Raw genomic sequence first — 23,703 nt, forward strand, 5'->3', positions numbered from 1 at the left:
TCTGGACTGTAAAGTAGAAGCTGCAGAGAGTGTGTGATTTTCCAGGGAATATCAAGTTTGATTAAAATACTATTGCTTTAGAAGGCACAATGAAAGTTGAAATTAAGCATGGAATCTACAATTTTTTGACATTTACAAATTAACTATTATACACAAATCTGAGTGATTGAAAACTCTCAAGAAGCTTTGCTGACAACACACAACATTGTAAATAACATTGGCATCTCAAAACTCAGATCTCCATCTTAAAATGCTAGTATTTCTTTCTCCAAGATGCAAATATAAAATAGATCATATAGGCACCAAAAGTCGAAGACAAATTGCAAACATACATCGAAGAGAACAAGCGAAAATATTGAAGAAACTTTAGCTTCTAAACAGAAGATTATGGTGATCTATAACTCTGCATGCTATCTTCCACATGACCAACATGATAAATGATCAAAATGAATGATGTCAGATGCACATTTAATTTAATACACAAATTACAGATAATCAATTAGATGAAACACTTATGTAGGATGGTTTCTGTCAAGTGCTATTTGGAAGCTTTCTTCATGTTGTCTCAAAATACCTAAGCCTATGGTTAAATTAACATGTCATTGGTTTTAACTGGGCGTAGGATGGTACTTTTTTTCCTATTCCAAAACCACCATCAGCATGCTTCGTAATAATAACTCTATCTTCTCTACCCTTATGAAGGCCATAGCTAACAAAAAGTTTAAATAAATGAAGACAGACATACTAGGGACAGTCATAAGAAGCTGATGGGAATGCAATCATAGACTTCTATATCATCTTGAAGATTTCCAGCTTCAAATTCATTTGCTACATTAACACAAGCTGAACCAGTCTGTAAATACTCTACAGCACTTGACATCGAGTAGGATGGAATGAATTACTCAGTTTGCTTTTTGAGCTTTCTCCTTCTTCTTCAGTCTCTTCACTAGTGTTTCTCCATTTCTTTTTGAGCTTTTAGATTCAAGTTGTTCATCCAAATTGCTACAAACGATAATATCAGACCAATATGAATCCTGAACGTAGCAAGGTGAGGCCATATCTGAAAGGGCTGTTTTGGATTTTGACAACAGTGACCTGCTCTGCTTTCTACAGCCTATATCCTCTACTTCCTTGTCTTCTGAAGAACAAGATACTACTTTAAACCCAGAGAAAAAACTGACGGTTGTATCTGTTTTGTCCATGTTAAGTGGATTGATTGCAGCTAAGCACTCTCCTGAGAATATTTTATAAGGTGAGCATTCCTTTAGTTCTGTCTCTTCTGATCTTCCAGTCCCCATTTGTGAATTAGGATAATCAAAAACTGCATTTCTCCTTCGGCTTAATCTAGGTGAATTCCTTTTAATGAAAGTAGGGGACTTTTTCCTCTTTCCCATAATTCGATCATTGTGTTCTTTAGCCCTGAACTGTTTACTACAATTTAGAGATGACATTGCCATATCTCCTAAAGAATCAAGTTTTTTCATCTTACGCTTCCCCCAGATGACAGGATAAAAACAGGCAATCTTTTGTCTCTTAGTTGATGAAGTCAAAGGATCTCTTGTGTCAATACTATTTCTATGACAATCAATATGGCGAGGCAAGCATTTCTCATCCATTAGCTCAGATAAGCTCTTTCTTTTTCTACGCCCACTTAGAACATACATCTTGTCTCTCTTAGTTCTTGATCTGTGCCTTAGTTCCTTAGTAACAAAACAAGCAGCTGAAGAAATTGGACTCAACATATCAGCAATACCATTACAAAGATTTATTTCTGTAGCTGGCAAACTCTCATCATTAGCCTCTAGCTCTTGATGCAGGACAGAAACAGGAAGTTGAAGACAACCGTTAGTGCAATGAAAGGCCCTCAGATGAGCTTTTGCTATCACAAGATCCAAGGTGTCGGCTCCTCTGCATCGGGACATAGCTAACAACCGAATATAGTCCATCATTTTCTTAGGTTCAAAAGAGTTCATGATCCAAGATTTATTAACAGCACAACTACATGTTCCTTCCTGAACTCCAGCATTTTCAACCCGCCGGTCCTTCAGAACAGCATACGCTTCATCTTGTGAACAAATGCATCTCATTCCCAGCTCCAAATGTCTTGAGGCCTCTGCTAATGCATCATTTACTGCAGCACCAAATACATCACCGCTACCTTGCTCCTCCATCTGAGTAAAGTACCTCTGGAAAGGCTTCAGGTTGGATTCTTGGCACCAAGCAAAAGTCTTGTCACCAAAATAGAGTACCAGATGGTGATCCTCTTTCTGAGTACTCAACGCAATGTCTGATGCAACTGATGGGCCAAAGATCTGACCAGGCCACCAAGGGTGGCTCCTTACCTTACCCCACACCAGATCCGAGATTGCAAAAGTGTCCTTATTCTCATCTTGGAAGGGTTGCAAATACCGCACAGTCCGTCTTTCTTCTACAATGGTGGAACGTCGCGGCCTTCCTCTCCTTCTCCTTTTCGGCAGTTCGTGTTCCTCCACTTGCGAATTCTTGTCCCCGATGGCAGCTGCATCCGCGTCGATCTTCCCACAAAATTCAGCAGTAAAAACGTCACCTTTATCCATCATCGTCTCCCCATTCAACTCGACCGCTGCATTCTTCATTTCAGTTGCCACAATGACCTTCATCTCGTCCGCATATCTCAAATCGCTTTCATCATTTTCTTCCATTTCCTTCTCGTCCGCCCTCGCCTCTTTAGCAACTTCCACACCACCACCAACCGCATTGCCCGGACTCTCATTTCCGCGTCGCTGAACCACACAATCAATCGCCAGGTCCCGCGCCGCATCTTTCTTTGCTAAGAGATCCTCCTCCGTGGGTGCAGCTAGGGTTTCCAAACAAAGCATCCCAGCCTCCGCCATAGGAGAAGCAGCAACAAAGGCCTCCGGACCTGCAAACTGGAATATCGGTAGGCGAAGCCCAATATCGCCGACGGAGACATCATCCGGTGGGTCTGAGGACATCTGTAATAAGAAAACCCTAGAAATTCCTCTCCCGACTTCCCTATAAAGGAATCAATTCGAACAAGCACTAAATTCCACAAAGATTTTGAGGGCAAGACAACAAAGCGACGGCGGCGTCGATTCAACCGTTTCAAGGGTAGCGTTCTTCCGGAGAAACACTGCCGGTTGCAAGGGTAGGGCGGTGCGATCACCGCACGCCCTTCGACACGGAGTCTCCATTTGGGATCGGCTCCGCGTTCAACGTGATGAGTAGTGGAGGCCAGCCACAGAGGGATGCTCGATGATGGAATTGGACGGTCAGGACTGAATTTTAAACAACGAAAATAAAAGATGGATTGCAGAAGAATGTACGTTGTCGTGCTTCCACGACCAAATTCGCAGGTGAGCGATAAGCAACGGCTAAAGGTGGTGTCGGGACTCGAGCGAGGCTGCGACTTCTTGTTCCTCGCGCCTCGAGTTTACCGCCAAAATGCTGGTGGTTTTTATAGTTCAACTACTGACTACCGAGCGAGTTTCTTTTCTTCCGCCGAATAAATTTATAATTTATAAGTACTTAAATCCTGGGACAAAATTAAAAAATGCCCTTAATTATTAAAATTGTTTAAAAAATACTTTTTTTTTACTTTCGACAAATTACTGAACCACTTAATTTATATTTCATCTTATCCAAATCACATAGGCAATTTAAAAATATTCAAATCTCGTATCCAATATCGATTTTGTCCCTCCGTAATAGATTATTATAATATAGCAATGATTATTATATTACGGTGTAGCAATCGATTTAGTAAAATTTTATGATCACGAAGAGTATTTTAATCAATTATTACTGTAGCAATTGATTTAAATTTTTTTAAAAAATTAAAAAGTTTGATTCATGTTCAAAAATTTACTTCTCTCAATATGACATATAGAAATGATGTTTGAGAGCAAAGATATAATTAGGAGAACTAGACAAACACATAGGATCTTACTTTATATCATTTCGAGCTTTTTAGGTTCATCAATCGATTTCGATCAAAATCGACTGAAATATCTAGAGAACTCGGAATGATATGAAATTAAGTCATGTGTATTCATCTAATTATCTTGATTATATCTATGCCCTCAAATATCATTTTCATATGTTATATTGAGAGCAATAAATTTTTAAACATGAATCAAATTTTTCGATCGAAATTTATTGATGGACTAGAAAACTCAAAATGACATGAAACTAGGTCCTATGTGTTCGTCTAATTCTCCTAATTAAAGTCATGCCCTCCAACATCATTTCCATGTCATATTGAAAGTAACAAAAATTATTTTAGATTATTTTAGTTATAAGAAAATCTTTAAATAAAAATGTTAAAACTTACTTTTCTCTATTTTTTTTTTTTCTTTTTTTTTTAGTTCACTCCTTTTCAAACAATGTTCTAATTTTCTCTTAGCGTTAGAGTATAAAAAGTATATAAAAATATTTAAAACTATTATTGAGATGTAATTATCAAAGGAAAGTTATTAGAAACTTATCACTACTTTTTTTACAAAATATAATTTTTTATTTTAAAAAATAAAACAAAAAAATAATATAGTATATACATAAATATATTTTTTATTTTTATTTAAAAATATATATAACTATACTCTTTTATTTTTATTTAAAAATTTGCATGATCGATCTCATGACTATTTGTAAGAAGGTAAATCAAAAAATTACAGTTGATTACGATGAAGGAGGGTATTACTCAACTTCGTTGAGATTTGAACTCTTACCCTCTTCTATAAGTCTGCTCCATTTTGTAACCAACTCAGCTATGCCTTGAGAACTATATAACAATACTCTATTCTGCTTGGAGGCGTCAAATGATTTCTATTTTATTACATAAGGTCATTATAAGTACAACAAAAGCTATAGATATTTTTATCCTAAATTTTAATTAAGTTATTAATAGACTTAGTGGTTAATTTATTTTCTTTTTAGAACTTAGATATTTAATTTTTTGAATTAATGAATGATCGATCTTATTTCATATAAATTTTTTTATTGATCATCAAAATAAATTTAAAAGTACCACAATACTATGTTGACAGATCAACGTCCGTAGTATTAAAATCGATGGAATTAAAATATCTCCACAATGGTATGATATTGCCCACTTTGGGGCTAAGCCCTCATGACTTTGTTCTTGGGCTCTCCCCAAAAGGCCTCATACCAATGGAGATACTTCCCATCCTTTTAACCCCATGATCTTTTCCATGTACTTTAGATGTGGGACTATGTTTGCACTCTTACAACCCAACAATCCCCCCCTCAAACAAAGGACCACAGGCCTCCCTCAACGTTTTGATGTCTGAATCCTCGACCCACCAGGACTTTTTGCCTCTCGGTCCACCCGACCTACTAGGACTTCCCACCTAGCCGCAGCTAGGATTTTTTGCCCCTCGGTCCACCCGACCTACTAGGACTTTCCACCTAGTCGCAACTAGGACTTTTTGCTCAGTCCACCCGACCTACTAGGACTTCTCACATGGTGTCTGGTCCTCTTGATTCAGACACGGGAGCACTCACTTCCTTTGTTTAAGGTTCAAACCACATGGTTAGATCTGAATCATAGCTCATCCGGCGGTTAGTCCGGTGAAGAGCGATCTCGCTCTGATACCACTTGTTAGTACCGATGGAATCAAAATATCTCCACAATAGTATGATATTGTCTACTTTGGACCTAAACCCTCATGATTTTGTTTTTGGGCTCTACCCAAAAGACCTCATTCCAATGGAGATACTTTTCATCCTTTTAACTCCATGATCTTTTCTATGTACTTTAGATGTGAGACTATGTTTGCACCCTTGCAATCCAGCACGTAGTCCTTTCTACTACTGTAGAATTATAAATTCCCAACAAAAGTGCATTATTATCTCGTATTTAAGATAAAATAAATAAAACACATATAACAATACTACCGCCTCACAAATGTGATACAATAATAAAACACTCAAAACATAATAATTAAGAGAATCATAATTTGAAGATTGTTCTAAATATGTATAAATTGTATTTTAAATTTATAAATCACCTATTTAATATTAAAATAAATTTCTAATATTTTTTAAAAACTCGGACCATTTAATTTAGTATCATTTTTTTTAGCTACCAAGAGAAATCTTTGTTAGAATGAATGAAGTTAATTTAACTCGTAGTGCTTTGACATAATTCAAAATTAATCTAATATTATGGCACACAAAAGTAAATTATTATTATTATTAAAAATCTCTTCTTTTGTTATAGTAAAAGGTGAAATCCGTCACCAATGGTCTCACACGGTCAATCTTATGACCATTTATGAAAAGGTAAATCGAGAAATTGTAGTTAACCACTGTGGAAGAGGATATTTTTCTCGACTTCGTTGAAATTCAACCTTTTTCCATTATAGCAATATCTATTTCGTAATAGCCAATTCAATTCTATCTAGGGGCAAAAAAGTCCCTTCTTAGTCTTTGAAACTTTTCCTCTACAACATGTGTTCCATGGAACTCAGAGCATATATCAACCCCATTGGAATTGAATGGATTAGCTTGCTTACTCCAAGCAATGGAGCACCCCATTAGGTGTGCTTGCCCATCATTCCTACCCTACAATTTGGCACATCCCCTTTTCTTTAGCTTCAAGTGATGAATTGATTGTTCAACCATGGAAAGCAAGGACTTAGCTTTCTCTTTAGGTAATAATTAAAGCACTCATCTTTTCATTTCTTTTCTTTTTCTATTTATTTTGTTTAAAAAAAAAAGAAATTGATGGAAAATGACATGGTCTTAAATTGAGAGGCCAACTTAGAAAAAAAAAAGTGACATCAATCACCAACACCTACTTCTAATTGCTTTGATAAATGAAAGTTAGATATTTAAAAAATAATAAAAGTTTAAAATTTTAAATGTGGTTTGAACGTGTATAAATTATTTAAGAAGAAAATCATCTATTTCTAAAATTAATCTGATGAAATTTAATTATCTAAATTATAAAAAAAAAGAAGAAGAACCAATTCGACCGTTAGCCTCTCCCGCCCTTTTTAAACCCAACCTAATCCAACCACCTTCTTTCACTGTAATAAATATCACCGAAACTTCCTCTTCTTTCTCTGTTCAGGGCAAGCAGAGATGGGCTCCGGCGACCGGGCGAAGAAGCGGATCCAGCTCTGGAAGAAGGCCTTGGTCCACTTCGCCCTCTGCTTCGTCATGGGCTTCTTCACCGGCTTCGCGCCGACGAGCTCCGTCTCCCTTTTTGCCGGCCGCGACACCGAAGCTCTCAGGGCTAGTATCGCTGACGCCGGGGCCGGAGCTAACCGGAGCCTCATGGCAGAGCTCAAGTCCCTTTCTGACGCCGCAGCGGACTCCCACCGGCAGTTGATTGTCGTGACCACGACCAGTTCCGGCGACCGGTGGCGGGATGCTCTACTGAGGAGGATGTCCGAGACGTTGAGGCTGGTGCCGCCTCCGGTGCTCTGGGTCGTCGTCCAGGCCGCCGCCGACCTGGACGGGGCCGCCGAAGTGCTGAGGAAGACCGGCGTCATGTACCGCCACTTGACGTTCAAGAAGAACTTCACCGACGCAGCGGCGGAGGCCGACCACCAGAGGAACGTGGCTTTGAGCCACATCGAGCGCCACCGACTCACCGGAATCGTGCACTTCTCCGACCTCTCGAACGTCTATGATCTCCAATTCTTCCAAGAAATTAGAAACATCGAGTAATTAACGAATTCTCCCCTTTAATTTCTCCATCATTTATCAGCAATATATAATTTAAGCTATCAATCCCTTAATTCGTGCAGGGCTTTTGGTGCTTGGCCAATGGCCATGGTGTCGGCAAATAGGAAGAGAGTGGTGGTGGATGCACCGATCTGTAACTCCTCCAATGTTCTAGGGTGGATCTCTGAGGATTTGTCCAACGACAAGTTCAGAGATCTCAGGAATCTGATCAAGACTGCAGAAATGAAAATGAAACCCACAAAGATCGACATCTCAGGCTTTGCATTCAATAGCTCCATTTTGTGGGATCCTGAGAGATGGGGTCGTCGTTCCACTTCAGTCCCAGACACATCTCAGGTTTGTCTTCCATTGGTTTCTGAACTTTTTGCTCAAAGTTTACAAGTCGATCGAGTTGCATGATATTTTGCCTCAGGACTCGATCAAATTTGTGCAACAAGTGCTGTTGGAAGATGAGACCAAGATGAAGGGTATCCCTGCAGATTGCTCCAGGATCATGCTGTGGCATCTCCAGTACTACTCACCGAGATCCAGCAACTAGATTTCGATGAGGAGGAGATCAAGCAGTCGTCAGTTGATATCATAAAAAATAGAGAAATGATAGAGAGCAGGAAAACATAGCAGGAATCCTGGCATGACACACGTGGCGGTCCACGTGTACCATGCCACGTGGACTGCCACGTGGGTTTCATGTTCTCTTTCCCCCCTCTTCCCCCCAAAATCCCGAAGCCTCCTCCCCAAAATCCCGAAACCTTTCCCTCTTCGCCAAAAACTTTCCCTCCTTCGGAATCTCCGCTCCCTCCCCCTCCGACGAACGCTCCTCCGACGACGACGATGACGTGCCGAAAACCGAACCCTCGTCTCCCTCTTCCTCCCGCTCCCAAAAAATCACACCGCGCCGAAAACCCTAAACCAAACCCTCGTCTCTTCCTCTCCGCGCCGAAAACCCTAACCCTCGTCTGCCATCTCCGCCGGATCTCTTCCTCCTCCTCCTCCTTCGCCAGGATTCTCCGCGCCGCTCCTCCTCCTCCGACGAACGCCGAAACTCCGCGCCGCTCCTCCTCCAGGAATCTCCGTAATAGCTTTCTTCAGTTCATATATTACATTGATTTTTTAGCTAAATTAGTCACTAGCTTCAAAAAGTTGGAACTTGTCTTTTATTGTCCTGGTGTTGTTCTTTGTTTTGGGAATGAAGTGTTTCGCTTTGTATGCAGGTGATAGAAGGGTTCAGAGTTCTTTCAAATATTATACTATTAGCATTCCATCATATTATCCTGAATATGGTTGCACACCACTTTCTTTATAGTTGTAGAGCAATAATGTTATGATCGGATGGTAGAGTAATACATGTGCCTATCTTGTAAATGTATGGGAACTGGATGTAGAGTAATACACTTGCTTTTTACTGCAAATTGCTGGAAGAAAATATATCACATGCTTATTTTACTTCTGATTTTGAAATTATTATCAATTTCTTTTATTCGTTTAAATACATTTTGTTAGTTTAAGTATATTGATTCATACATATACTGATTCATTGTTTAAAATTAAATTTTTACTGTCAAAATTAGGTCCTAAAAATGGAGCTAGCAATGATTGAATCATGTGTGCCATTAAATGATAATGATTTACAAGCATTAGGGGATTCATCAAACAGTAAGGAAATTGATACTCCACAAGTTGGGATGCATTTTTCATCTGAGGAGGAAGCTCGTGATTTTTATAAAAAGTATGCCCAAGGTCTTGGTTTTATCTCTTAGTTAAAACTTCGGTTGTTCCTGAATGGCTTGTGTAAGTTTGGAAGAAAGAAAAGAAACATTAGATTCGTCGTTGAATTAAACTTTGTCAACTTGCGTAATAAGGTGAATGGTTTGCCACATAAGTTGAGATCTGTGCATCTCAGAAAGGATCTCTAGCAATGCTAAATAGGAAATAGTTCTCAGTCTATGTAGATATGGTGCAGGTTTAGATCTCAACTAATTCTCTTCTCATTGGAAGCACCTCATTAACCAGAAGAATATCTGCACTTGGTCCGGCAACATATTTACTTTCAAGTCATAGATCGGTTTTAATTCAATTTTCAATAATAAGTTTTAATAACCTAAAAAATTACAATCCTGGTCTATATGTTAGACTATTGTTTACTTTCAAGTCATAGATCGGTTTTTGGTTCTAGAACCTTAATGTATTTGGGTTAATTGAATGGAGGATCACACAGATGAATTTGACCAAAATGGAGATTAATTTCCAGACTATTGCTTATCTGCAACATTTTCCTCCACAGAATCTTATGCAAAATAGGTTGGCTGGCAGCAGCTTAATTAATTCAGACTCAGAGTCCGTATCAAGTGCAGAAATCAGGAATGTTCGTAGGCCATCAGCATTGTCATCATCATCTGCTGTTCCTGGAGGTTTACCTGCTTTGGACCGGTAAAACCATAGTCGTGTAGCCTTTTACATTTTCCTTGCCTTCTAGTATGTGCTATCTTTCTGATGTTCTTTCTCACTGTGGATGTTAGGTCAATCCCTCGGGTTTACCCATCAGGTAACTGAGAAGCTCTGTCATGTTTATGTGGAGATATGATGCTGAAGTCTCAGATGATGTAATTCATGCTGCAAATGTAAAGCTGACTGCAGATTGATCTCTTATGCAGATTGATGTAATTCATGCTACAAATGCTTTAGAAAACATTCATCCAGTTTGGAGTTAACCCATTTGTGGGGTTGATATCCTGTTTGCTGACTGCAGATTGATCTCTTATGAAGACATTGTTTTCGTTTGATTCTTCCAGTTTGTAATCTGTTTAAGTTTGCCTTTTCAATGTAAAGCTGGGTGCAACCGGTACTTCTGTTTGTTGATAGCATGGTTCATATATTTTGTTCGTTTAGTTATCGAGTCTCTTAAGATTTGCAGCCATAACAGTGCATCCATAGATGCATTCAATACTGATACCACCATTGTATTACAGAATTATGAAAATCAAAATTAGAAGCATAATTTGAATAACCTTGTGTGTGCACATCATTCTGCTTCAGGTTCTTTATCAGGACATAAGAGATTTGATGAGAAGCTCTCTGCATCTCTCCATTTCCCTCACAAGATTAACAAGCAAAATACATAAAACTCTCTTTCTTTCTTTCATCTCATCTCATCTAGCATCAAAAAGCCAAATGATTCACGACTCTACTCGAGTCATTCTCTTATCTTCACTTACAGTCGAAAAAGAGATTTAGCATCAGCTCTTCTTCAGGCTTCTCATCCTTACTGTATTTATCTTGTTAGCTAGCTGCAAACTAGACCTTATTATTAAAACTTATTAGCACTTGGTCACTCCTACCTAAAACTTATTTCTAGATGCAAACTAGACCTTTCAGAAGATTGTTTCTAAAAAAACATGCATTAGAACTTATTTCTAGATGCAAACTAGACCTTACAGAAGATTGTTTCTAAAAAAACATGCATTAGAACTGGAACTTATTTACTTTATAGGAAATGTGATTAGGCACTTCCCAACCACAATCACAGATGCACACTACATACAGAAAGCTTCTCGTGCAAGATAATTAGAATTTCTCCGCCCTGATAAATCACATTATTCAAGAATTGTATCATCTCTTCTTCATCCTCGAAAGGCATAAAAGAAAAGAAACAAGTACTAAACAAGTCTACAACAAAACAAATACTGAACAAGTCTACAGTTTACTACAAATAAACTATTTCATATTTGTGAAATACAATAAAACGAAATTAATTATCTTCATCTGAAGAGACCACAATAGCACGTATGACAACCCAAATTATCCAACATATTATCACCACAAATATGTGTCTAATTATTTTTTTTTATCCAATTCAAATAGTAACTTGCAATTTTCGATCTCCAACTCCTTCATAGTATTCTCTGCACTTTTAACATCAGCCTCCAACTTGTTTATTCTTCTTAGCAATCTTGGTATTATTTGTGTTGATCTACTACACATCTCATCATCAATCCATGTCCAGAAACCACACCCCCCTCCATTCTGCGATTCCAAGTTATTTATGAGATTAAATGCCCAAATTTTGCACAAAAAAAAGTGACAAATAATGTTAACTTTTCCATACCTCATATAGTGAACATGTGGCAAATCTCCTACCTGGGTTATCATCAGTCCATGAGGTGATAATTTTCGCCAGTCGTCCACATCTGCATTTCGGTGTATTGGTGGTGTAGTACTCGGGCATTTTTAACTTGCAAAAACAAACAATTAGTTAGAGATAGAAAATATCATGGAGCATATATCTCATATAACAAGCTCATAATCAAAAATAAGTGCAAAGGAAAATTTAGGTATCTAGAAAAATAGGGATACGGAGAAGCAAATTGAAACATATATAATTTATAGCACAGGTAACCTAGGTTATTTCCTGAATGTTATACAGTCATTTCTACAATGAAATAAAACTTGAGATAAAAGAGTTCAGCTGTGAACAGGAATCAGATCTTTTTCTTGTAAGAAGGTTAAATGAGCTGGAGGTAACAATAAAAGAAGGCTCATATCTCTTTTAGTCCATATTGAATGTCCATATTTGGAGTGCACATAACAGAATCTAAAGTATCAACTTCAAATAGCAACAAACATTACTTTCAGTGTTTGTAGTTTGAATTGACTTGTAGAAATGAACACAAAAACAGAAGAAAAAAAAATAGGAGAGTAAAGAGATCAGAGAAAAGAAAGGATACATTCAAAACAAGTCATCTATGCAGACACACACATACATCTCATTCACACAACCTTTTGCCCTGAAAGCATGATGTTTTCCACATGGATTTAAAGGCCCTCAAAATCACAGGTGACCGACGAGATGAATTCAGCTATAACTGACCCTCAAAGACTCTCTAGAATCAAACAGCTACTTTGCAATGTGCTTAAAGGGAACAATAGGCATAGGGGAGCCAAGACTGCAGTTTCCATGGGTATCACTAACACAGAGAGAAGCCAATCTCCGGTTTGACTTCTCTCTGTGTCAAAGGTTACTGTTGTCAATTGGTTTGACAAGGATTATTCTGTGGTCAGAATACGGTGCAAGGATTATTCTGTCAAAAAATTGGACCATGTGATTTTAGCTATTTAAGAAGAGCTACTTTTTCCGGCACAGCAAGAAAGAAGAGCTACTTTTTCCGAGAAGCCAATCTAGCTAAAATCACATGGTCCAATCTAGTATGTGAAAAAGAAGAGCTACTTTTTCCGGCAGCCATGTGCAAAAAAAATAAGCACAAAGCTAAAATCAATGTAATATACGGAGATTCCTGGAGAAGGAGGAGCGGCGCGGAGTTTCGGCGTTCGTCGGAGGAGGAGGAGCGGCGCGGAGAATCCTGGCGAAGGAGGAGGAGGAGGAAGAGATCCGGCGGAGATGGCAGACGAGGGTTAGGGTTTTCGGCGCGGAGAGGAAGAGACGAGGGGGTTTAGGGTTTTCGGCGCGGTGTGATTTTTTGGGAGCGGGAGGAAGAGGGAGACGAGGGTTCGGTTTTCGGCACGTCATCGTCGTCGTCGGAGGAGCGTTCGTCGGAGGGGGAGGGAGCGGAGATTCCGAAGGAGGGAAAGTTTTTGGCGAAGAGGGAAAGGTTTCGGGATTTTGGGGAGGAGGCTTCGGGATTTTGGGGGAAGAGGGGGAAAGAGAACATGAAACCCACGTGGCAGTCCACGTGGCATGGTACACGTGGACCGCCACGTGTGTCATGCCAGGATTCCTGCTATGTTTTCCTGCTCTCTATATGGCTTATTTGATATTAGAAAAATAAAAAATTTATATCCACATGAGTGAGGGAGTCTAAGGAACTCATTGGTGTCTTCAGACACTGGGTATCATCTCAAAGAAGGCAGAAATATAATTTTAAGTCGAAACAGGATTCCTACAAAAGATTCTCATGACAAAAAATTATTTTAAATAGTATTGCAATCAAAGAGTACATGAAAGATAAGCTAGGGCAAGGGTTCAGACAACTGAACAACAAAAGAAGAGCCTCTCTTGAAATGGCTGAAGAGTAGCATTGTTGACTTGAAGAATATTCTGAGGATTTTGGGTAGAGAGGTCAGATTTTTCTTCGTCGGTGTGCTTCGCCTCAGCAGATTTGTCAAGTTCCAGTTTTCCCCCTTCTCCATGGACCTTCTCCTTCCCCTCCGACGGCTCTGACTCGTTTCTAAATAGCTTGTTCTTGAGGATGGCCTCCTCGACGGCGGCTCTGAGCTCCACCAGCGCCTTCCTCTCGGATTCCTTGAGATCCGACAAGAAGTTGCTCTCCTCCCTGAAGGACAAGGCCTTCTCCACAACCGGACCACCTTTCTCATTCTTCACCTCTACTGTAGTCGCATCCTTCTCTGCTTCCTTTTCAACCACAACGGAAGCTCGAATTGAGAATCAGCCGCGCGATTTTGGGAGAGACGGGATTTTATTTCGGGATTTCGTTTCGGCCACGGTGGAGGATGAACAGTGAAATTCCTCGCCACGTCGGCTGTCGCGCATGAAGTTGCGTAAACTCATCGCGCAGGATATCATTCCTGTATATATATATATATATATATATATATATATATATATATATATATATATATATATATATATATATATATATATATATATATATATATATACACGTACGTATGGTAACTAGTAATTACTAATTACCACTATAAAACGGTCGCAGAAACCGTTACGTTTAGCGTCATATATGGCAAACAATAGTCACATGGTCGCGCATGGTGTGAGGGTACGATTCACAGTTCAGCGTTCGCAGATTGTGCCTCCCATCTCCAATTAATACTGCATCTCTTCTCTTCTCTTCTCGTCGCATCCTCCTCCGCTTCATTTCTCCACCAACCGACCAAGCTTCCATGAACGCAGCGACGGGAGTCAAGGTCTCTCCGAGCCCGGGCCGCGCCAAGGCCGGCAATGGCGGCCGCAGCCGCGGCCACGCGTTCCGCAGCAAGAGCGTCGGCCGCTCCTCGGCCGCCGCGCAGTCCGCCATGGCCGCTGAGGTAGCGGAAGAGGTGGGCGGGGAACCCTCTTCGCCCAAGGTCACCTGCATTGGCCAAGTCCGAGTCCAGCACAAGAACTCGCCGCCGGTGCCTCCGCCGAGGGATCAGAAGAGGCCAGCGGCGCCGTGGCGGAGACGCTTCCGCAACGGCGCCTCGCTCCTCGGCTTCTTCGCGGCCTGGCAGAAGCCCACGTGGTTGGGCGGGATCAAGGGTGGCAAAGAGGACGAGAAGATGCCCAAGTGGTCCCCTGTCGACGTGTCCCTCTTTCCAGCGGCTGAGTCGCCGGAGGAGGAGGAGGACGACGACGAAGAAGAGGGGAGTGTTCCCGAGGCGCGGCGGCCGCTGGTCTTGCCTCGCTCTGCATCGGAGCCAGGGAGAAGGAGGAGGAGATCGACGACGTAGGCGTATTTTAGCATGCATGATGTTTAACTTTTGATGTAGTTTGACTTTGAGACTTGTTTGTGAGCATTTGAAAGCATGATTTGCTTGATGTCTTCTTCCTGATTTGAAAGCTATGATTTGCTTGTATCTGTTTGTTTATAAATTATAATGGAAGGCCAGTTTATAATATGATGATTAACAAGAACAGTCAGGAAGACAAGAACAGAAAAAAGAAAAAAAAAATAATTATAAATATTCAAACGACTCAAAGTGTTAGAGTTTGAAAGTATAGGATTTGTCTTTGACTTCTATTCATCGTCCTTTGGTGCTTCCCCTTCAGTCTCAGAAGGCTCCGCCAGATCCGGTTTGATCTCCGCCAGCTGCTGCATCACCTGCTGCACCTCCGGGCGCGCGGCGGGCGACGGGTCGACGCAGTGCAGCGCCAGATTCAGCGTGTTGAGCAGATCGTCGCCGGTCGCGGCGTCCCTCATCAGCTCCGTGTCGAACACCTCGTTGGTCCACTCCTCCTTCACTATGGACGCCACCCACTGCGGCAGGTCCATGCCGTTCGTCGAGTCCGCCGGGGGCTTCCCCGTCAGAAGCTCCAGCAGGATCATGCCGAGGCTGTACACGTCGCTCTTCGCGTTGGGCTTCTTGAGCTTGGCCAGCTCCGGCGCGCGGTATCCGGCCGCGCCCGCAGCGGCGACGACGTTGGAGCTGGAGGCGGTGCCGGTCACGAGGCGGCCGAAGCCGTAGTCGCTGATCCTGGCGTTGCAGCTCTCGTCCAGGAGCACGTTGGTGCTCGTGAGGTTGCCGTGGACGATTGCGAGCTCTGTGTGGAGGTGGTGCAGGCCCCGGGTTATTCCCATGGCGATCCTCATCCTCGTCGGCCAGTCAACCATGCTGTCCGGTGCACGAGCTGATGTCAGAATAGGAAAAGATATTAGATGCGATTACAACGAACATCAGATTCAGAGATCGCTTGAAGTTTATCGAAATTTGGAATCTTTTACCGTGTAGAAAAGCTGCGAGGCTGCCTTTGGCCATGAAATCGAAGACAAGAAGCTTCTCTCCTTTTGGCCCCAAGTAGAAGGCCCTAAGAGCTAATAGATTGGGGTGCCGGATTCTGCCAAGAACGCCGACCTCCGCCTCGAACTCCTTCTGCCCCTTCGCGATCTTCTCCCTCAGCCGCTTCACCGCGACTTGGCTGCCGTCCTCCAACGTCGCCTTGTAGACCGTCCCGTAAGTGCTCTTCCCCATGATCTCCGCGGTGGCGCACAGGAGGTCATCGGCAGTGAAGGCTAGCGGGCCGTCGAAATGGACCAGCTTCCCTCCGGTGTCACCTCCGGTCTCGACTTCCGACCCCGTCTCCTGTCCTGACTTCTCGCCTCTCCTGGCCGCCACCTCTCTTGCGGTGCTCTGTTTTGCAGCTCTGTTTCTGATCATGCAGTAGAATAGAACGGAGAAAAGAAGGAAGAGCAGTGCAAGGAAGATCGCCACGGCGATGAGTATTAGTGCCTTGGTACTCAGTCTTCTCCGGGTGTGCTCCGGCGAGGTGGAAGGAGACTGCGGATAGGTAGGAGGAGCAGAAGGGCATGGAGCGGCACTGTAACCGCAGAGCTGAAGGTTTCCACTAAAAGAGCTCGAATTGAACTTTTCGGAGAGGAGAACAGGAACAGGGCCAGATAGATTGTTGTCAGACACATTGAAGAAAGTGAGGTTGGTGAGGTTGTCAATGGAAACTGGAATTCCTCCGGTGAGGTTGTTCTCCGACAAATCCAGCAGAGAAAGGCCGGAGATGTTCCCCAGCGTGGGAGGGATTGGACCAACGAATTGGTTCCTCTTAAGATCGAGCAAAGACAGATTCTTTAAGCCTTCAATGGACTCTAGGATGGGGCTTTTGAGAAAGTTACCTTCGAGTTTGAGCTCAACCAAGGACGACAGGTTGCACAGTGACGCAGGGAAGGTTCCGCTAATGGAGTTTTTGGAGAGATCGAGCGTTTTAAGCCTCGAGAACCTCCCGAATTCCTCAGGAATACTGCCTTGTAGCTCATTGTTGCTGAGAGAGAGATCTTCCAGCATTCGAAGGCGAGAGAGAGAGATTGGGATGCCGCCGGAGAGGGAATTGTGCTCGAGATGCAAGCTTTTGAGCTGGAAATTTGATACATTGTTGCTGCTGCTTCCCCATGTGTCGGGGACCAAACCGGTGAGGTTGTTGTGCTGGAGGGAGACGAACACAAGAGCAGGAAGGCGAGTGACGGCGACAGGAATCGACCCAGAGATATTGTTGTAGCTCAAATTAAGCCTCAGGAGCCGGGTATTGTTGACAATGGAGGCAGGGATGCTGCCGGAGAGCGAATTGGAGCTGAGGTCGAGCGTCTGTAGAAGGGCACATCCGGCAATGGAAGGCGGCACCTCACCGGCGAAGCGGTTGTTGAACAAATAAACGCCGCGAAGCTCGCGGAGGCGGCCGAGGGCAGGCGGGACGGGCCCGCCAATGGCGTTGTCGTGGAGGTTGAGCTTGCGGAGGGAAACGAGCTGGCCGACCTTATCAGAGAGGCGACCATCGAGGCCGCGCCAGGGGAGCTGGATGGCGATCACCTGGCCGCGGACGCACTTGATGCCGGCCCATGCGCCGGAGCAGGCGTCGATGCCGGTCCCGTTCCAGCTCCGGAGCACGCCCCGGCGGTCCGTAAGTTCGGCCTTGATGGCCTGCAGCCCCTGGAGGTCGTTCTGGGTAATCGCCACCCCGTCCCACTCGATTCCCACTGCAAACCTCGACGAAACCAATAAAAGTAAGACCAGCACCAGCAACGGCAACGGCGGCTGCCGTTGGAGGCTATCCATGAAGCAGGGAACTCACTGCTCAGCCCTGGATCAATGCAAGACGAAGTACAAGATTAAGGGAGAGCAGATGAGAGAGGATGATTAACTGGATTTGGGAACGAAAGGAGTGGGATTATAAATTGCCGGAGGAGGAAGCTCGGTGGGAGAGAGTCTTCCAGGGTGGTTATTATTATTGTTGGCTTGCCCTTGGAGGAAGCCAACGGCTAGTTTTCCTGCGCCGCTTCATCATCTTCTTCTTCCTCCTGACTGTTGTTGTCCGGCTGTGACTGAGCGGAGAGCGTGAGGGCAAAAGCGAAAATAAATTGACGGATGAGGAAAAGCAACGGCTAGATTCTGGGTGCGTCGGGAAGCGCTAGATTGCGTCACATCCACATCGTCGGTTGGAGGTTTGACTCAGATGCGCCATTTCAACGGTCCGATAGAGTAGGACGCCACCTCTGAGGAATTAGCTTTTGTGTACCATGCACCAGGTGGTGACGTAATCTGCTGTTGTTTTGACGTCAGGGATTAGTGAAAACTTTTTGCCAGATCCTGTAAAAGGTCGATGTAAAATGTTGGTGCAATTCCAGACAAAGAATCTGCCGTATTCTATGAATATGAAACGTCATAAATAGAATATACCTTTCATTTTCACAAAAATATTAATATGTTTATAGTGGTACACAGAAATTGTAAAACTAAGAAATTAAATAGCAAGAAATGGCCTTGTGCCTCCCATGGCTATACCATCAAAACGTGGAGCTTGCAATATCCTGCCAGTTATTTGGTCAAGCTAATCATTCGGCAATTTAACAATAATGGATAAGCACCTGCTTATCAATGGGTTTTATTGTGAACCTGTTCGTTGTCCGACAAGCTTATTACTCGACCCACAATGACAGTGATGTCGTCTAACTTACCCCCTGCATCAAACATTCCAGTGATGCATCAGATCACAAGGCATTAGCATGAACACTAAGAGCATGGAATGGGAAAAATTCATCAAAACAAGAGGTTAAGAATGTCATGCCAACAAGTTTTGTTCCAAGGACTTTCTTCCACCAGGGTACGTCAAAGCCCTGCAAAGGAAACATCATTTATTCAGGTCTACGTATATACCTTTAACCATGACGGATAGTCATATCACATGGGATCTGTTGTGCGATCACATTGGATGTGAAACTATTCCCTGTTCTAGGTTGAATACTACTGGACTAAGCAACTATTGATACCAATCTAGTTTACATCACCAGATGAGGTTCGTTTCAGGGTCAAAACTAAGTTATTCTGACAATAAGATTTTATTTCAGATTCTAGTGTTGAATTTGTTTGGTATTATAGTTGTGAAATAGAGCATCAACGCAATCCTTAGACAACAAACAAAACATAAAAGAAGGTATCACTACCCTGCTTCTAGCTTCCAGGGAATATGGTGAATCAAAACTTGAATCCATCGAGTGATAATGTGCTAGATTGGCTAGTTTGTTTGCTACAGGCAAAAGAAACATATTGGTTAGAAGGAATAAGTTGAAGCCAAATTGCGAATTTAGTACTCTCAACAAACCAGCCTCGGAGACATCTTGAAATCCAGAGAGAGTTGAAATTATTTCGTGATCAAAGATATTGTCAAAAAGGCCATCTGAACCCATGACAACTGTATCTCCTTCAATCAACTCTAACCTACATACCTGTTGAATAAGTTGCAGCATTTGATTGTCAGTCCAAACGATTATATTAGAAAGAGAAAATAAGCCAAAGAGACAACAGAAGAATGTGAAGGAATATAAATGTAGCTTCTGCATACAAAGCTAAAAGTGGAATTCCTGAAAAGTGCAAATTTGCACTTCATAAACTACTGTAGACTCAGTTGAGTAGGATATTAACTAGAAGGGGCAATTTGTGTGGACAAAATATGTAAACTAAAAGCAGACTGGATAAATTTGAAACTATAACCATCCGCATTAGAATCAAGAATGCTCTGGAAACAGACCCACTTTTCCACTACTTGTGCCATTTTAGGGCAACCAAAACTTAGCTTCATCATCCATGTACAGTCTTTTAGTTGGCAGTGATAGAGTAGATAAATTGAACACCGATTGCTTCTCCTGAAGCACAAAAATTCTACAATTTAAGTTGAAAAACATAGGCAAAAATTTTTGGAATCATGTCATCATTGTTGACCACAGAATTTCCATCTTCGCACATTTACATTTAATGTACCATAGTCCAGTAAGAAAGAGCTTGTTTTTCTTCTTGTTAATATAATTTCTTACTTTATACTTCAGCTAAAGTTTTATTTGACCCTCCACTCATGATGTCAACCCTGAAAATAAGTTTAGGTTGTATTTTAGAAATTGATCAGAATTGACGGCATTTAGTAAAAAAGCTGAATAAGTACTGAACAGAGTCATGAATCATGCAAAGAATTTCGCTGAGTAAAGCAAAGGTTTAAGGCTTCAAATGAATAATTATGGACACTGGGACATTCAGGCTTCTTATTGGATCAGTGCAGAAGATAACAAAGCAATGGTATGCTAAGGGATGATGATGATAAAAAAAAAAGATTCTGGAGTACAAAAGAATTTTAATCTAAACTAAAGATAAGAAGTCAAGAAAAGAAAATTCATATAGAGCAAGCAACAGCAGAAGAAAAAAATGAACTTAACGAAAACAAAGTCAAACAAGCAATACCGTGGCATCCTGATACGTTTGGCCATAAATCTCTGAGCTCAACTGATATGGACAATCAAAATAGTGGTCTTGTGGAGATGTAGCAAAAACTATTTGGTCTGTCCATCAAATGACAGGGCAAAAACAAATATTAAATCACAAATATTCTAGCTGTTGACCTCCAAAAAACTGAAAGAAGTCAGTTCATCTCTTGGTACATCACCTCTCCGAATAAGTCGCAACCCACAGTCTCCAACATTTGCCACTTTAAGGATTCCGTTCTTCTCTAATATTGCAATTATACTATCCATATTAGCGAAGCAGTAAGTAGCTGGCCTGAACTTTCAAACCTTTCAAACAAGGCATAAAGTAATGAAAGAACACAAACCAGGTCACCCATGTCACAAAAAGTAGAACATTGAAAGAAACAAGTTGTTGGACACTTGTCGTGTTCTGCAACTGTGAACTATGGTATTCAATGAAATAAGTTAGGGCCCCCTTTCGCAACAAACCCCTCTTCTCTGTCCTTGTAGAGATATTTGGGGGGCTCCTAAATGCGATTATGGGGCCCCCTCTACGATGCCTGACATTAAAACTTGCTATTTGGGCCCTCTTTTCACATCAACCCTCCCCCCCCCCCCCCCCCTCCTTCTCTGTCCTTGTGGCTCGATTTGGGGCTCCGTATGGGTTTTATGAGGCCCCCTCCTCGATGTCCTTGAATTTGGTCCGAGTATTAGCTACGGGGAATTCCCTTTGGTCATTCCCAAGTTGGTCCAAGTATTAGCTATGGGAACCCTTCAAGCTTTCCCTATTTGATAAAAGTATCGGCTTCAGAGAATTCCCTTTGGTCAGTCTCAAGTTGGTAAAACTATTAGTTATGGGGGAATCCTTCAGTCATTCACTGAGTTGGTCCAAGTATTAAGTACTAGGAAATCACCCTTTAGTCATTTCCTTGTACATAAAAATTATTCTGAAAAAGATAAATTTGCACACATGTTGTGAAATTTTCTCCATTTTTTTCCTAAGGAGAAAAGAATCTAAAAATGAAAAGAAAAATAAAAGGATTGTATTGTCATCCTTCTCTAAAGAATGGAAATTATATTTTATATTAGAGATGATTGGGCACTTCCAAAATGAGAAAATATCTTTAAGTTTATATTTTGGTAAAAACTATTTTCTTAAACCAATCTTACAAAATTCATCTTCACATACAGTTTACTTTCTTTTTGAGAAAAATTTGCAACTAGACAAAAAAAAAAAACTACAACGATGTCACCTAAATCTATCAGCTTACTATTCCACAGAGTAGACAAATAGCTGCAGTACCATGTTGACAAGGCCTAAGGTGTCTAGACTGGTACCCATTTCGATAAACATGACCCCTATAAATGAAAGATAGACATGAGGTCACCACGACTAGCCAAAGCCAAGATTAACTAGACATGATCGAGTACAAACTAAACAAAGGGCCTCGCCCATTGTAAATCACTCGACAACTTTTCTCCCCCTTCTCAATGATTCAAATAATCCTCCCGCAGAAAGAATAGTTTAGGTTCCCAATGAATTAGGTCACTTGGACTCAATCTACCAATGATGTGCTCATGTCTGACACAACATTGACACCAACACTGAGTTAGGGACTAACACCTTTGTTGAGCATAGCTAATATTCTCACAAGATATGATGTCAAACACCTAGATCTATATGTTGGATATGAGCACCCATGTCAGAGTAACATAGCAAATTAGCAATGGAGAGACTATCTACAGACAATTTTTCATGTAACTACTGGAAACAAAGTCAAATCTGTCCATCCATTGTGCTTGTAGAGGTCAAGGGGAAACTTGTCTAAGATCTAACACCATAAGATAGAAAAGTAAGACTGATACTTACGCGGTAGCTGAGCCCATAGAAGAAGTAGCAGCGTGGGCCTTTCTCATGAGTGCTTGAGGATCATAATTGACCTGCCAAATGTAAGATGATTAGAAACGAGTGCGAGTTCAAACTCAATTATAAGCATATTTCAAAAGGGCTTTTTATTTAAAGAGGATGAAATAGTTAAAGCTACATGGGCCAAGAAAATATATTCATTTCTTGATTTTCATACTGAGAACATTGAGGCTAGCTTAACTGCTTTCCAAAACACTAAAACATACTTTTTTCTGATGCTAGTAGTTTGAAAAAGTCATGAAATTCTGCTAACAAAATAGAAAAAAAAAATACGTGAGTAAAATAAAAAAAATTATGTTTATGCAGGCTCAAAATCAATACTGTTCCAATTCATGTCAATTTACTCCCATTTATTCAAAATATAATATCAATTTCACAATTTCTGAATCCTCACCTCTTCATCCACTATTAGCTTTGAAACATTTACCATCAGCTCCCTGGAAAATAACGCAGGATCCACATTCCGCTCCGCCCAACTATCAATTATCAAAAAGACGAACAATATAATAGCACATAAATCTTCATCAAAGCTTTTAAGAACTAAATACAGTACCCCGAAACACCATCGGCAACTGCAAAAACTCCCCCATTGTAGTTGCTCACCAAGAAGGCATCCTCACCGCCCTTATCAACCTTTGAACCAACTCATAAAAAGGAGAATTATTTCAGTACGAATAGCTTAATAAACAAGAAAATACACGAATAACTCACTTTTGCAGGGTGTGGGATTAGGTGACTACCAAATGACAAAGAAAACTCCGACCTACAATGAATGATTCTTTTTAGGTGGAAAAAAATGCTTGACCAGAAGCCCTAAAATTGCAAAAAAAAAAAGGAATTGGAACGAGAGGAGTACTTTCGCGATTGAGGGAAAGAGTCAATGATGATTACCTAATTTGACGACGAGCGAAAGCAGAGAGGCGCCGTGACCGGCGAATGGAGGAGAGACGAAGCGGGGAAAGCGAAGGGAGGAGGCGGAGGGAGTGGAGGATGGAAAGCCTCCCCATCTGCCTCTGCTTGCTCGAGCTAGAAAACGGCGCCGCGTCCGATTTATCAGCGGAGTCGTGGTGGCGCTGCCACCGCAGAGAGATTCGGATTTGGGCTCTCAAGGGATCCGGCCCACTAAAGGCCAAACAGATTTTG

At 41.7% G+C, this 23,703-nt stretch overlaps 4 protein-coding genes and 2 long non-coding RNA genes across 6 annotated transcripts; 2 read left to right on the forward strand and 4 right to left on the reverse strand.

Annotated features, from left to right (window-relative positions):
• Positions 1 to 815: 815 nt before the first annotated feature.
• LOC141848037 (uncharacterized) lies at positions 816 to 3,006 on the reverse strand. The gene has a single exon (XM_074736148.1). It carries the CDS (start codon positions 2,973 to 2,975, stop codon positions 903 to 905), a length of 2,073 nt encoding a protein of 690 aa, XP_074592249.1. The 5' UTR covers positions 2,976 to 3,006; the 3' UTR covers positions 816 to 902.
• A 4,104-nt stretch (positions 3,007 to 7,110) lies between these two features.
• LOC141847572 (beta-1,4-xylosyltransferase IRX9-like) lies at positions 7,111 to 8,302 on the forward strand. Its single transcript, XM_074735632.1, has 3 exons — positions 7,111 to 7,697; positions 7,782 to 8,055; positions 8,132 to 8,302. The coding sequence occupies exons 1-3, from the start codon at positions 7,111 to 7,113 to the stop codon at positions 8,255 to 8,257; spliced, it is 987 nt and encodes a 328-aa protein (XP_074591733.1). The 3' UTR covers positions 8,258 to 8,302.
• A 140-nt stretch (positions 8,303 to 8,442) lies between these two features.
• LOC141847573 (uncharacterized) lies at positions 8,443 to 10,575 on the forward strand. Its single transcript, XR_012603420.1, has 3 exons — positions 8,443 to 8,791; positions 10,001 to 10,146; positions 10,236 to 10,575. It is a non-coding gene; the product is annotated as an uncharacterized LOC141847573 (long non-coding RNA).
• A 748-nt stretch (positions 10,576 to 11,323) lies between these two features.
• LOC141847938 (uncharacterized) lies at positions 11,324 to 13,153 on the reverse strand. Its single transcript, XR_012603439.1, has 3 exons — positions 13,000 to 13,153; positions 11,822 to 11,947; positions 11,324 to 11,739 (listed from the first exon to the last, which is right to left on the reverse strand). It is a non-coding gene; the product is annotated as an uncharacterized LOC141847938 (long non-coding RNA).
• A 2,269-nt stretch (positions 13,154 to 15,422) lies between these two features.
• Positions 15,423 to 17,985, reverse strand: LOC141847855 (probably inactive leucine-rich repeat receptor-like protein kinase IMK2). Its single transcript, XM_074735941.1, has 2 exons — positions 16,128 to 17,985; positions 15,423 to 16,033 (listed from the first exon to the last, which is right to left on the reverse strand). The coding sequence occupies exons 1-2, from the start codon at positions 17,959 to 17,961 to the stop codon at positions 15,423 to 15,425; spliced, it is 2,445 nt and encodes an 814-aa protein (XP_074592042.1). The 5' UTR covers positions 17,962 to 17,985.
• Positions 17,986 to 18,586: 601 nt separating this feature from the next.
• Positions 18,587 to 23,573, reverse strand: LOC141847628 (putative protein phosphatase 2C 26). Its single transcript, XM_074735679.1, has 12 exons — positions 23,452 to 23,573; positions 23,272 to 23,323; positions 23,114 to 23,193; positions 22,955 to 23,036; positions 22,504 to 22,574; positions 20,834 to 20,913; positions 20,632 to 20,729; positions 19,505 to 19,628; positions 19,347 to 19,429; positions 18,971 to 19,019; positions 18,799 to 18,863; positions 18,587 to 18,713 (listed from the first exon to the last, which is right to left on the reverse strand). The coding sequence occupies exons 1-12, from the start codon at positions 23,565 to 23,567 to the stop codon at positions 18,690 to 18,692; spliced, it is 924 nt and encodes a 307-aa protein (XP_074591780.1). The 5' UTR covers positions 23,568 to 23,573; the 3' UTR covers positions 18,587 to 18,689.
• Between the last annotated feature and the right edge of the window lie 130 nt (positions 23,574 to 23,703).

Source organism: Curcuma longa, chromosome 16 (assembly GCF_044706935.1).
Source record: "Curcuma longa cultivar G26 ecotype Majalengka, Jawa Barat chromosome 16, ITB_CL_G26_1.1, whole genome shotgun sequence".
Classification (NCBI taxonomy): Eukaryota; Viridiplantae; Streptophyta; class Magnoliopsida; order Zingiberales; family Zingiberaceae; genus Curcuma; species Curcuma longa.

What these genes read in the sequence shown, in the direction of transcription:
- LOC141848037 (XM_074736148.1), bottom strand. Translation starts at nt 2,975, where the DNA reads ATGTCCTCAGACCCACCGGATGATGTCTCCGTCGGCGATATTGGGCTT.
- LOC141847572 (XM_074735632.1), top strand. Translation starts at nt 7,111, where the DNA reads ATGGGCTCCGGCGACCGGGCGAAGAAGCGGATCCAGCTCTGGAAGAAG. An exon ending in CAAGAAATTAGAAACATCGA is followed by an intron (nt 7,698 to 7,781) that starts GTAATTAACGAA and finishes TAATTCGTGCAG; the next exon opens with GGCTTTTGGTGCTTGGCCAA. An exon ending in CAGTCCCAGACACATCTCAG is followed by an intron (nt 8,056 to 8,131) that starts GTTTGTCTTCCA and finishes ATTTTGCCTCAG; the next exon opens with GACTCGATCAAATTTGTGCA.
- LOC141847855 (XM_074735941.1), bottom strand. Translation starts at nt 17,961, where the DNA reads ATGGATAGCCTCCAACGGCAGCCGCCGTTGCCGTTGCTGGTGCTGGTC. An exon ending in CCTCGCAGCTTTTCTACACG is followed by an intron (nt 16,034 to 16,127) that starts GTAAAAGATTCC and finishes TTCTGACATCAG; the next exon opens with CTCGTGCACCGGACAGCATG.
- LOC141847628 (XM_074735679.1), bottom strand. Translation starts at nt 23,567, where the DNA reads ATGGGGAGGCTTTCCATCCTCCACTCCCTCCGCCTCCTCCCTTCGCTT. An exon ending in TAATCCCACACCCTGCAAAA is followed by an intron (nt 23,194 to 23,271) that starts GTGAGTTATTCG and finishes GTTGGTTCAAAG; the next exon opens with GTTGATAAGGGCGGTGAGGA. An exon ending in TCTATGGGCTCAGCTACCGC is followed by an intron (nt 20,914 to 22,503) that starts GTAAGTATCAGT and finishes TAATATGGATAG; the next exon opens with TATAATTGCAATATTAGAGA.